Genomic DNA, 12,174 nt, shown 5'->3' on the forward strand with positions numbered 1-12,174 from the left:
GGATTAAACTCTGCTGAGTTGAGTGCCAAGCACTACACTGTAAGAATGGATCTCTGATTGCTACAAGGCAGAGAATTACTGTTTAAGCTGCAGAAATAAGTCTGAGAATTTGGAGTGTGCTGGGAAGTGAATTTGATCTGTCTGATGCCATTGCAAGGAAAGGCAAGCCCAGAGCTCTGGGATGCAGAGGTTGATCTGTAGAGGAGATCAGAGGGAATTATTAACTGCATGGTTGTCATGACCTGAAGGGTTAACTGGCCTGCGGGAGTAAGAAGATTTTGACCATGAGGGGTTTCAGGGATTCTGTAATACAGAAGTGGTCCCAGGGGAAGACCAGTAAAGTGACAGGCAGAGTCTCATGTCAATGATAAGCCTTGTCATGAAGCTGGGAGTCAGCCAGACATCCCTAATGAGAGTCCAAGAGTTTGTCTAGGAGATTTTGTGGAAAGTTCGTGCAGGGAGCTCAACCTGTGTAAGAAAACCACAAGCAGTGCAGGAAATAACCAGAGGATAAAGCTCCACTTTGGGTAAAAAGTAAGTCCTTTCTATGGCAAAAAGACATTAGAGGGTGTACGACAGCAGCCAAGAGGTGCTGTAATTTCTATTTTTCAGCTGGGAGAACCAGTAGATGATGATGATTTCTCATATCTCAGACCAATTTTTGTTTTCTAGACTGTTTCCTGTTCTTGTAGTTAGAAGACCCAATGGCAGTTGTTGAACCTTATTTTCTCAGGATGTTTTCCCCTTTTTCCACCTTTCCCACTTTTTTCATCTTTTCAGATAATAAGTTCCTTGGTTTTGTACTTCTCAATGGTACCTCAGGATGCCAGCTGCCCTTCAGAGATGCTGACTGCACTTCTCAAGGATGCTGCTGTCTCCCAGGCTCACAGTCCAGCAGGCATTTCCTATTTCAGCACACATATTCTGCTCAGTAATTCTCTCCTTGCAACCAGGTTGCCTTTAGGGCTGCTCAGGTCAAGAGTCCTCTGCAAATACTCTCCATAGTTTTGAGTACTGAGCCTCAAAAGAACTGTCAGGGGATGAACGAGCAGAGAGCTGGAATAAGAGATCTAGAGCAGAGTGACAAAAAAACTTCAGTGCTTTATCTAGACAAGGAAGGAGTAAAGGAAATTGCAAAGGGGACAGGGATCCTGTAGAGGGATCTTCCATGCTTCATTACATTTGTCAATATAGTAGAAAAATACAAGGTCTCATTTTGATAAACCGGCTTATTTTGTGAGGAAGAGAGTGTTGTAATTGCCTGGGGTACAACACTGACAGTATTGAAATCTCTGTTCATTGCCCCAGTTTCTGTGCCACTACATGCCTTCACGTGGTAGTCCAGTCTATTTGCTGAAACTGCTGACAAATGTATCCTTTGATATGTGTTGGAATCTTTTTGTCATTTATGAGCATCTTTGCACTAGAATTGGAGCAGAGACCTTCTGTGGGTGTCGTTAGGATCCTGCACAGCCATGAAACAGCAGTTTTGGTAGCTGATTTGACCTGGCTACCAAAGCAAAATTGAGCCCCTGGTCTCAAGAAGAAAAGCTTTGTCCCCTTCAGCTGCTGCTGTGTAACCCAAAGCACTGAGCAACATGGGAAGTGTGCAGCATGAAGGCTTTGTGCACTACATCAGAGAGTCTTTGCTGTCTTTGGCCCAAACTTGTGGATATAGTCCCTAAACCTACACTTTTCTCTCCTTATTAGGATCTCCTCAGAGATGATTTAAAGTTGCTCCCCACTTCTTTCAGGGCTCTTTTAAAGTCTGCTGAGGTCAGAGGGACCCTTCTGGCAGACTCAGCAGGTTTGGGACCTTTCCTAAAGTGGTTCCCTGTGTGAATCAGGTGCAGCTAATTTTACCTCATCAATAATGTTTTTTTTCTTGGGAGTTACAGCCAGCTTCTCAGCAGCAGCACTGGGGGATCAGCGCATGGGTTTAGGAAATGAGAATTATTGTCCTAGCTATGCTGACTGGTGGGGTGATTCCATGCAACAAAATATGACCTCTGTGTTTGCTTCCCTGCTGTGCTTGGTTTCTCTCACTTGCCCATTTTCCAGGGTGTGTCAAATCCCTGGATATTTGTGCTTCCTCTTGCTGTTGCAGTACCCTGGGGTGGGAGGCAACCGGAAAAATCGTAATCTCTTCATGGTAACGGTGTGCACCATAACTGGGGCACACACCTCTCGGGGGGTTACAGTGGACAGACTCAGCACTTCTGCCCATGCTTGTCTGAATACATCTCTCTCCCACCCTGGCCACTCCATCCCTAGGATTTCATCCACTGACTTTCAGCTTGAGCCTTGTTAAGCTTTTAATTGACACACTGCCTGCCAGACCCTTGCTCTCATGCCAGAAGCCTAGCAATATTGGGGAATATTGTGCCAATATCCAAACAACTCACGTTGTCTCCATGATTCAGTGCTGAACTGGGAGACACTGATCCACCTATCTCACCACATCTCCCGGTGCTCTCCCAAGACATCAGCTGTGAGGATACAGGAGGGGCTGCATCATCGCTGCTGGCAGCTCCTAAGTCATGTTTTTCTTGAAGAGGAAGGACATCTCCAGTGCTCTTTTGCCAGCTGAAAAATATTTTGAAGCTAGGAAATGTGTTCTTTTCTTCTCTGCGCAGTCAGCCAGAGCATTTCCTGATCACTGCCTGGCTGCACATCTTTAATAATGTGTATAAAAGATAGGACTAGCTCAAATAGGAGTTCGTGCCTTGGTGCTGGTTGGCATTAGTTTATCGTAGTGGTGTTTTCTGGCCTTGAAAAAAAATCTGTAAATGTAGGAATTAGTTTTTTCTTGAAATTTTCTGGAATGTCTTTTTCAGTATTAACCTGAGTTGCTATTATATGCCATCTGGGAGAGTGTGAGACTGCTTGTGCTAGCAGGGAAGGGGGTTCAGGTCGTACATGGGCAGGAGGAGACCTCTTCACCAGCACTCTGACATGGCAGCAGCAGGGTTCCCAAACTGAAAGACAGATACTGTCCGTGCTAAAGCTAATCTGAACCCTGGCAGCAGAGGACATGCTCTGGGGGTAAGAAAGGAGGGAAGAACAGCAGAGAAGGAAAGGGAGTTGGTTGTGGAAAGGGTTATAGCACTTTTTGCTCACAGTGAGGTCCTGCAGTAATTTTAATTGGCTCCTGCACAGAAAATGATGGTGAGGGACAATTCTCCCATCCGAAGCCCCACTGTGTGTGAGGGTAACATAAACCCCCACTCTCCCACGAGCACAGCCGTGTGTCTGCTTCGTTCCCAAGGTTAGGCTCCGGCACTTCTGTTAAGCAGCAGTCAGCTGGAAAGATCTCCTAACTGGTTTTATGCAAATGAGAGCAGATATGTCGTGATTGTGTGTTTGCACACTGGCACTGTCCCCTATCAAACAATAGGTATTGTTTTGTCATGTAAATAGTGCTCAACTGACAGGGCTTGCTGTGAGTTGAGCTTGCTTCTACTGAGTGGTTTTGACGTGTGTGTACGAAGGTGTTGAAAGAGAGGGAGTGGGGAGTAACAAAGCTGTGAAACTTCAATGAGATAAGCCAAATAAACCCCCCAAATCATGTTATATGGAAGGTGGTAAGTATATAACCTGTGTGTTGGGTAAGGAAGGTTAGGGCTACATGGCAGAGAGGTAAGTAAAAGGGGAAGAAAAACAGTTGTTTTTGTACAAGATTAGTAATGTCTAAGCAATGACTTGAAACTGCCTCTGATCTTTGTCATTGCTCTCCATGTGTCCGTGCCTCTCTCCAAGAGCGTTCTGCAGGTGCCACTCTGGAGGCTGGTTTTGATGGTACCAAGGCGTTGCCTGAGAGCTGCCAGGCAGCTGAGGATTTACACTGAGTGCTGCCAGTGGTGGAGGCCGGGCACAGAGATGGGCTGGACAAAGCAGTTGGGGAAGCTGCAGTCGCTGTCTCCCCGTGCTCATTGCCAAGCGGGGCTGGCCGTCGGTCCGGCTGCGGGTGGCCACCTGCAGTGGAGCAGTGACATCAATCAGTCTGCTCTGGTTGTGGTGGGAAGCCTGATGAGCAACTGTCATGCAGATGCTCCCTGGGAGGCTGCTAAATAGTCATTGTTGAAGTAATTAATAGCAACAAGTGAAAAAAAAAGAAGCTCGGAAAATGTTTCCAGATGTCCCAGACAGTGGTGATACTTAGGGTGATGAATATGCAACTGTCCATATGAAAACTGAATAATTGTACTTGCCACCATAAAACACATAATGAAAACAGTACCCCCCCCCCCCCCCCCCCAGAGACCAACATACAATCTACTAAATGTCTGTGTAGATGTCCAGTTCAAAATGTTGATTGGTGTAAAACCGAACTCCAAAAATAGTATTGATGATGATGTAAAGAAAAGAAGAAAAGTGTGAATCAAAAGCACATTGTTCTCAACCTGGTGGGGGGCTTTGCTGTTTTCCAGATAAAGCTGCTGCTGGTTTTCACAATTACACCTTTGACTGATTTTTAAGTTTCTTTTGGGGCAGGAGGGGGTGAGAGGCAGTGTCCTCCCTTTAGCAAAATATGTAGATATTTCTCCTGAGTAGTTTATACTGGATCGATGGTGGAACTAAAGAAAAACCACTGAAAGGGAAGTAGTGCTGCATGTCTTGGACAAACCCTTTTAAAGTCAGCTGAGAGAAATGGCAGATATATCAGCATTCTGCAGTAAATGATAAATGAGTTCCAGGAAATTCACTCTTTCTAATGCAATAATCCACTCTGCTGAATAATGCTGTTATTCTAAAGTGAATACAATCTTAGTGTTTACGTCATATTTTATGCATGACAAACTGCTTTGCAAAGAGGCTGGACAAGGAAAAGAGCATTTTATAGATTTTATACTGTTATGTACTAATAAAAAAAGAAAGCCATTTTGCTTTGAGAGTTAAGCAAAGAAGAGATGAGCAGTATTTAGATATAGGAAATTTTCTTGAAAGACTATTCTTTATTTTATTATTTTATTATTATAATTTATTATAAATTATAAAATAATATAATTTTATAATTTTACTATTACAAAATGGTACCTATTATGTACCCTCCCATAACAAAATGGTCTGGCTCCGTATCATAATGTTGGGGTATTCCAAAATAATTTAGACTAATTTTATTCCATTGTTTATGTTGAATGAAATAAAGCTACCAGGTGCTGAGAGTTTTTCTTGGCCTACAGGGTCCCCAGGGCAGTGGTCACAGCCCCAAGCCTGCCAGAGTTCAGGAAACATTTGGACAATGCTCTCAGGCACATGGTGGGATTTTTGGGGCCAACCTGTGCAGGGCCAGGAGTTGGACTCGTTGATCTTGGTGGATCCCTTCCAACTCAGGAAATTCTGTTATTCTATGATTCTGTGATTCTGTTCAGCATAATTTTGGGTGATAAACTAAAAAAGAGAATTTGGGATCCCTTGCAGGAAACTGCAGTCCGTTCTTCTTTTGTTCGCCTTTCATCTTGTACCTCAGTACACATGGAAACTTTTTGTTAGCTATATAAGCATTCTTTTATTCAAATACTAATTTAGCTTAGTGATTGCATTGTGAATGACCTGTGCTCTGGCATATCATCTTTTCCATTTAGCACAGAGGACTTCTTAAAATCGATTAGCTTATAGCTCCTAAATCTTTCATAGTTTTGGCTTTTTTTCTCTTCCCTCAGAGAGGAAGCTGCTGGTTTTAACCCTTCCCATGAATTTAGGAGAGTCTATTGCTTAGCCTTTCAGTCTCTGTGATGTGTGATGTTTCCTGGACTGTCCTTTGGCTTTCAAAAATCATCATTCCTGTGCTTTTTTTGTTATTGACGTGTAGGTGCTACGGCCACTGAAGCAGCCTGGCAGCAGTTTGGAGGGGAGGGAGCTGGGGAGGGGGAAGGTGCAGAGACTGTTTTTTGCCAGCTCTGCCAGTTGCATGGGAGAGAGGATGGAGCTGGGAGCTTTACAACCCTGCTACGGAGCAGCCAGCTGCCCACCCACACCGTGCTGTGCCACCCCAGGCAGACATCTCCTAAGCATCCGTAGGGCAGCGTGGCTCAGTGAGCTGAGGGCTTAATCCGTGGGGATGCAGCTGGACCTGAGCGCCTGGGGACGGTGCCTTGCAGCTGCCAGTCGGGAATACTAATCCACAGTCAGCCTGTCCTTTTCCACACTCCACCGATGGGGTGAGCACGTTATCCTCAGGGCTGAGCCAGGTTATCCTCGGAAGGGATTGACCCACAGCACAGCAACTGAACCTGTGGGCATCACATCTGGCCAGTTTCCTTGGAGAGGCTTGGGAAGTAGGTGTTGCTTTCCCAGCCTGCCCCAGGTAAGTAATCTGATCTTAAACAAAGAAGCACAGAGATGCTGTTTTTTCATTTAAAAATATGCTAAAGCAAAATAATTTTTTTGTTGTTGTTTTGAATGCATAAGGTTTGAATATTCTCATGCTCTGTGCCTCCCTTGAGCTTCTGGATCTTGGGGGTGATAATGAGGGATTTAATTCTGGACAGCAGGTGCTGGCAGCAGGGATGCGATGCAGTGTCTGTAATAGTGTTGTCGGGTTCATTTTGCACCATCTGGGTGTGAAAGGAGCAGTCAAGCTTTTAATTGCAGTCCTTTGGCATCTGGTACCTTCCTCCTGCTGCTGGGGGTGCAGACGTGGTCAAGGGAAGACGCTCTGTGTGTCTGAGGCACGTAGAGAGTTAAAGCTGGGGGGAGCAATGCCACTGCCAGTGTAGCCACTCTGCTGGGGATGGGTCCATGGGGAGGGGAATGAGAAGGCTGTTCCCACTTCCACTGTTCACCCATCACCTTTTCTACCAGCTCAGGAGAAAAGGAAAGTTGGTCTTTCAGTTGTCTGGGCTTCCTATTCTAATTGGATGCTCTTTTCTGAATTGCAAATAATCCCAGCTGAGGAGATGTAAAGCAGATGTGGTAGGGAGTGTGACCTGTTGTGCAGGCAGGAACCAGGCTCGTGCCATGACTGCCCTCTGGGAACAGGACCGACACCTGCTGGAGAGCTGGGCAAAGTGGGAGATACCCCTGAAAGATGGATAGCTGAATCAGCTCCTTGCTATGCTTTTGTGTATGATCCAGGGGGTGGAAAAGGCAAGAAGGCAAACTCCATGATAGCCCATGATAGCAGTGACGCCGTCACAGTCCATCACTCCAGTGTGGCAGGGCATGGCAGGAGGAGGCTTATGATCTCCATGTGCTGCTGTAGTGGGAAGGCAGCATGAGAGAGGGAGAATAATTGAATAGGGAGTATGATTTCCAGCATTTACCTTGCATAGATTATCCAGACTTTTCCAGCCCTACATTGTTGAGGTGTTAGTGTGTCTTTCTGGTGGTGTGGTTAATATGTGATGAGCATCTATGGTTTCTGCAAAATTGCTCAGAAATGTCAGTATGTCAGGAAAATGTCTCCATTGAGACTGAGATTTGTAGTGAATATGCAAATCTGTCAGTGACAGTGATGTCACTGTTTTGTTTTTTTTAGTTTTTTTTTTTAATTTATGAGGTAAGAAAACCAAGCAGGATCTGACCACAGATGTCGTAAGATGTCAGTGTGTTGTACATGACTCCAGCCAAAGTGTTGGTAGCCAGCTTAGGGGTAAGGATGGGGACAAACAAGTGATGCCACAGTTCACCTGGAAACTACCACTGCCTGGGCAGGGGCTGGCACAGAAACACACCATCCCTCTGCCTGAAAAGCTCCCTGTTGTAAGGTGGGCCCTGCACTGTGTACTGGTCACAGAGAGGAGGTGAGGGGTGTGCTCCTGGGTTATGGAAGCAGCACTTTGAGATGTGATGGGAGGGTCAGGGATGTGTTGGGAGCAGGGGGCCGGGATCATGGGTGGGTGGTGGGGGGTATGGAGGGAGGGTGGGTGTTCAGCTTGCTTTGGAAGCACGAGTCACTGGAAATCAAATACTTGAGAAGGTAAGATTGAAACTTGTGTTGTTTGTCACAGATCAAGTTACTAAGTGTAGACCATCTGTATTTCTTGGCGCTTTTTAAATGGTTTGTACTATAATGTGTATAGCACTGAGCCAGAGGAGCAGGGTATGGTGTGCTAGTTAAGGACATGAGGGGTTTTTCTTCCATCTTCCATATTTTCCATGTTACCAGGGTGTACAAACTCTGTCCATCACATTGAGGGTGTGGGTGAAACCAGTCCAGTGGCACAGGGTACAGCACCACTCCTCTGCTGTCCTGTGTTACTCTGAGGCCCAGACACTCTTTGTCTGGTTTCTCTGAATAAATGTGCCGCTATTTCCATATTGCTCCAAGCATGTTTGCACTTAGAAAGGAGGGGGAAGGTGAGGAAAAGCTAACCTGAGTCTTTTACCTAGAATCAGTATTGCCTAATGCTTACAGTTGGAAGTCAAGCGTCAGTTATCTGGAGTTTTTGCTGGCTTTGGCATAACCTTCTATTGACCTCAGAGAAACCAGTAATTTTTCTATGCTTTCGAGGACCTTTTTCTAAAATGCATGTAATATTCTTCTACATATTGTTCACCTCAAAAGGTGTTATAAAAATTAAAGCTCATAAAGCGTTCTAAGATTCGTTAATATAAATTACCATAGGAGTGCAAATTAACTTCTGCTATTACCATCTACTACTACAAACTAACCTACAGTTTTAGTTATTGCTGTTGGGAGATGGATTTAAAGGATAATGTAAGGGTGAAAGACATTGTATTCCACTGTGAATCTCCAAGATCATCTGGACCCTGTACCTATTACTCTTGAGCTATGCAGTGTGTTTAGTCCTGGTGGCTGTTACGGAGCAGTGCAGTGATATTTCAAGAGAGGAGGACAAATAATTTGTAAATACACTGTATATCTTGAAGGTGTTTTTCCTGTACTGAAACAATTAAATACTAAAGTGGGAAAAGCACAAATAAAGCTGAAATCTTCCCAAACTAGGCAGGTTCTGGATCCCGCAGCTCAAAGTGATCTGTCGATACATTTTCTGTAATTATATCAGAAAGCTCTTTCCAGCTCTGATGGCTCATTGGATGGGTCAGTGGAGCCCGGGCAGACAAACATAGTTTCATGATGAGTGCTAAATCTGAATTGTTTCTGGGGTCAGTGGGGCATGATGTCAGCTCTGTGGGGAGAACATAATTTCTCAGTGACAGCAAAGATGAGTGTTTCCCAATAGCAGGTTGTGATCTCTCGCAGTGGTGTCCTTGGGATGGTTCAGGGGGAGGCTGTGAAGCATTTCATACTCCTGAGGGAGCAGTCAGCTGCCTTTAATTGCTGACTGCACTCAGTCCTTCTAGGGCAGAGGTTTGTATATTTGTATCAGCAGCCAGTAACTATAACCTATTCTTGTTCCTTTGGCTGACAGTAGTTAACCCATCCTTGGCTAGTTAAGGACTGGGAGGTCTGGTGGGGGGGAAAGAGGATGAAAGGGGACCACACAAATAGAGGTTAGGCCAAAAGAGAATTAAGCTCTCAGAAAGTTTAAGGATTTTTGTCCCAACCAAGGGGAATGAGGGCCCATTGGAAATGTGCTACTGTCTACATCTCTCTGCCTTGCAACAGAAGTGCAATGTCTTCAGGAGTTCTGAGGAGTTTTTGTGACCCCCTCCCAAACCAATGCTAGATGAACGCTCAGGGAGGAGCTGCTGTAGTGCTCTGTTTCTGAAATCTCGCTGACAGCAGTGTTGTTTTCTGATCCATAGGTCCAGAGGATGGCATAGCAATAACGTCACTGTCCAGGGAGCTGGAGTCCTTCCTCGCCTGCCTGCATGCTGCTTGAACTGATCCCAAGCCTTTGTTTTTGGACTGAAGAAACCTGAAAACCTTTCTCTCCTAATTCATGAGCCAGCAGGATGTGGTCGCTGTGCTTTCAGAACGCCTGCTTGTAGCCGCCTACAAAGGCCAAGTGGAGAATGTGGTGCAGCTTATCAACAGGGGTGCCAAGGTAGCAGTTACCAAGGTAACGAGAGAAAAATGCTTTGCAAGAGCCCTGGGAACTAATGTAACTCTTCTAAACCATTGTCTGTGAAAATGCCCTCCTAGCTTTACCAACTTGAATGTGACTGAAGTTAGTGTTCAGATTTCCTTAAAGTTTGCATTTAATAGCTCATGCAAATTTGCAATATAGTGCACATGTTGTGTTTGTACCCTTTGCAGTGGGTGCAGCTGTGATGAACACTTCGTCCTTGGAAACATGGTGTGTTGACAGAGCGGAGCAACATTTTTCAAAGCATGCATTGACTTCTGAACACTGTGTGACCTGATGAATGCAGCAATTCATCACTGTCAAGAGAAGGCAGTTCAGGGCACCCATCTCCCCGGGTGAGGGGATGGGGAAAAGCCACCTCTTGTGGCAGGGTAAAGGGACACTGAAAGTGTTTCTTGCTGCTGAAGTCTCTTGGTGCAGCAGCCTCACTTATACCCAACATCGTCATTGATTTGTTCTGTGTAGTCCCTTAGTCAGTTTCAAACTTGGGGGTTGCAAATTGTGTTCCCCATACCTTTTCGATAAAGTCAGTCAAAGGATTTCTGCTTAGATACAAGAGAGTTCAAACTGATGCTCACCTATTCCTAATGCTCAACATGTTATCAATAATACTGTCTTAGAAAAGATGAAATGTAATTGCCTGTTGCAAGAAGGTTTTATCAGCAAAAAACCTTAAAAAGAACTAGGTAAGTTAAGTCTTTAGAACTGTAACATAAAATTTGGGGTGTGCTGTTTTGATGAACTGTTTTTCTCCATCCTATCTATTTTTATTTGTGTTTCCATATTGGTTTTGAACATTCCATATATATGGGAGCTAGTATTTGCAGATAGAAAGCACATTTGATAAAAAGAGGAAAAGACAGAATAATTATCTGTCAGTGACAGTTGTTTTCAGTCCCTTCACAGTGTTTGAGATGTAGATAATATTTATTTTGAAAGCTGGAGTGATCCAAGGACAACCTGTGTTTGTAAGTTTTGTTTGCCAAAATAACTATCCTCTTGTTGGTAGATAAAAAGCACAGATGTAGTAAGCGTGAATAGTCTCATGTAGATGCCTGTTTGGATCTGTTGTCCAAGCAGCTCTGTAGCTGATGAACAGCTATTAAAGGTAGTCAGTAATAGACCAGGAAATACTGACTTACACATACCTGGATGGTAGCTCAGGGTTTTGTGGTTGTGTTTTCTTTTGTTTGGTTTTTTTTTTTCCTTGTTTTTTTGATTTTTTTAGGATGATGAGCTTTGAGGCTGCTGAGGGACCTCTGCTAATTACAATAAGAAACAAACAGTGTAGATTTGACTTTGAAACACAAAATCAGGTTAATTTGATATAATGCAGATTTCCTAGAGTTGACAGGTTTTTGTTTCCTATATGACATAAGTGGCTCCCTTGCTCTGTTGTTCTACCCTGTGTGGAAAATCAAAACAAAGCTCATTTGGCAGTGAAATCGCAGCCAGGTGCAATGTGCTGGAGTTTCTGTTGGAGAGATGTGCTTGCCAACCATGCTGGAGAGCTGTGGGCTCTGAGGCCATCCCTGTAGCTCACCTGGTACTACAGCATTGTAGCTATTCTTTCCTAGAAGTTGTGGGTCATCCCCGTGGAGCCCAGAGAGGGAAGATGACAAAGGCTGTCCCTGTTGTCATGCTGGATGCATCCCAGCACACTGACAGACAGTACAGATGAGGTACTTGGGTAGCCTGGTGACAAGCCCTGCTCAGAAGAGATGAAGTCAGAGCTGCAAGACTGTGGAGGAGTGCACAGAGGAACAGAGTCTCTCAGAGCAGCAGCCAAGGCTGTACTATATACAGGGTGTTTTGGAGGCACACACACTCTTTCTCCTCCCATGCTGTGAGCCAGAGAGAGCTGAGCCCAGTGTGAACCAAGAGGTGTGAGACCAACCTGGTGCCGTCACCAAAGCCCATCTGTTCAGGCTCTGTAATGTCCTGTTCAGTTGTACACAGCATGGAGTTTGCATGGGGCTCTCAGCCAGCCAGCCGGCTGCATAGGGAGAGCATGTGCATAGTTACCTACAAAAGGCTGTATAAACATACCCTGGAAGAGCTTGGCTTGCTAAGCTGATGGCACACATAAGCTGGAAGGAGAAAGAGCTGTTTAAAGTTGAGGACAAGGTTGTCACAAGAGCAAGGATGTAGAAATTAGACTCAGGTATATTTGAACTGGAAATCTGAAGGGGTTTTTTAGCCATCACACCAACAG

General features: G+C 44.8%; 1 protein-coding gene across 6 annotated transcripts in view; it reads left to right on the top strand.

Annotated features, from left to right (window-relative positions):
- ANKRD6 (ankyrin repeat domain 6) overlaps positions 1-12,174 on the top strand; it is a 90,082-nt gene that overhangs the window by 46,584 nt on the left and 31,324 nt on the right. For 5 of the 6 annotated variants that reach the window (XM_048297254.1, XM_048297256.1, XM_048297253.1 and 2 more), the window contains one exon: positions 9,676-9,932. In XM_048297254.1, the coding sequence (XP_048153211.1) occupies positions 9,813-9,932 (120 nt within the window). In that variant the 5' untranslated portion in view covers positions 9,676-9,812. Of the gene's footprint in view, positions 1-5,909; positions 6,308-9,675; positions 9,933-12,174 lie in introns of those variants that run through there. The other variant, XM_048297255.1, reaches the window with a different exon arrangement.

This window comes from Corvus hawaiiensis, chromosome 3, assembly GCF_020740725.1.
Source record: "Corvus hawaiiensis isolate bCorHaw1 chromosome 3, bCorHaw1.pri.cur, whole genome shotgun sequence".
Taxonomy (NCBI): Eukaryota; Metazoa; Chordata; class Aves; order Passeriformes; family Corvidae; genus Corvus; species Corvus hawaiiensis.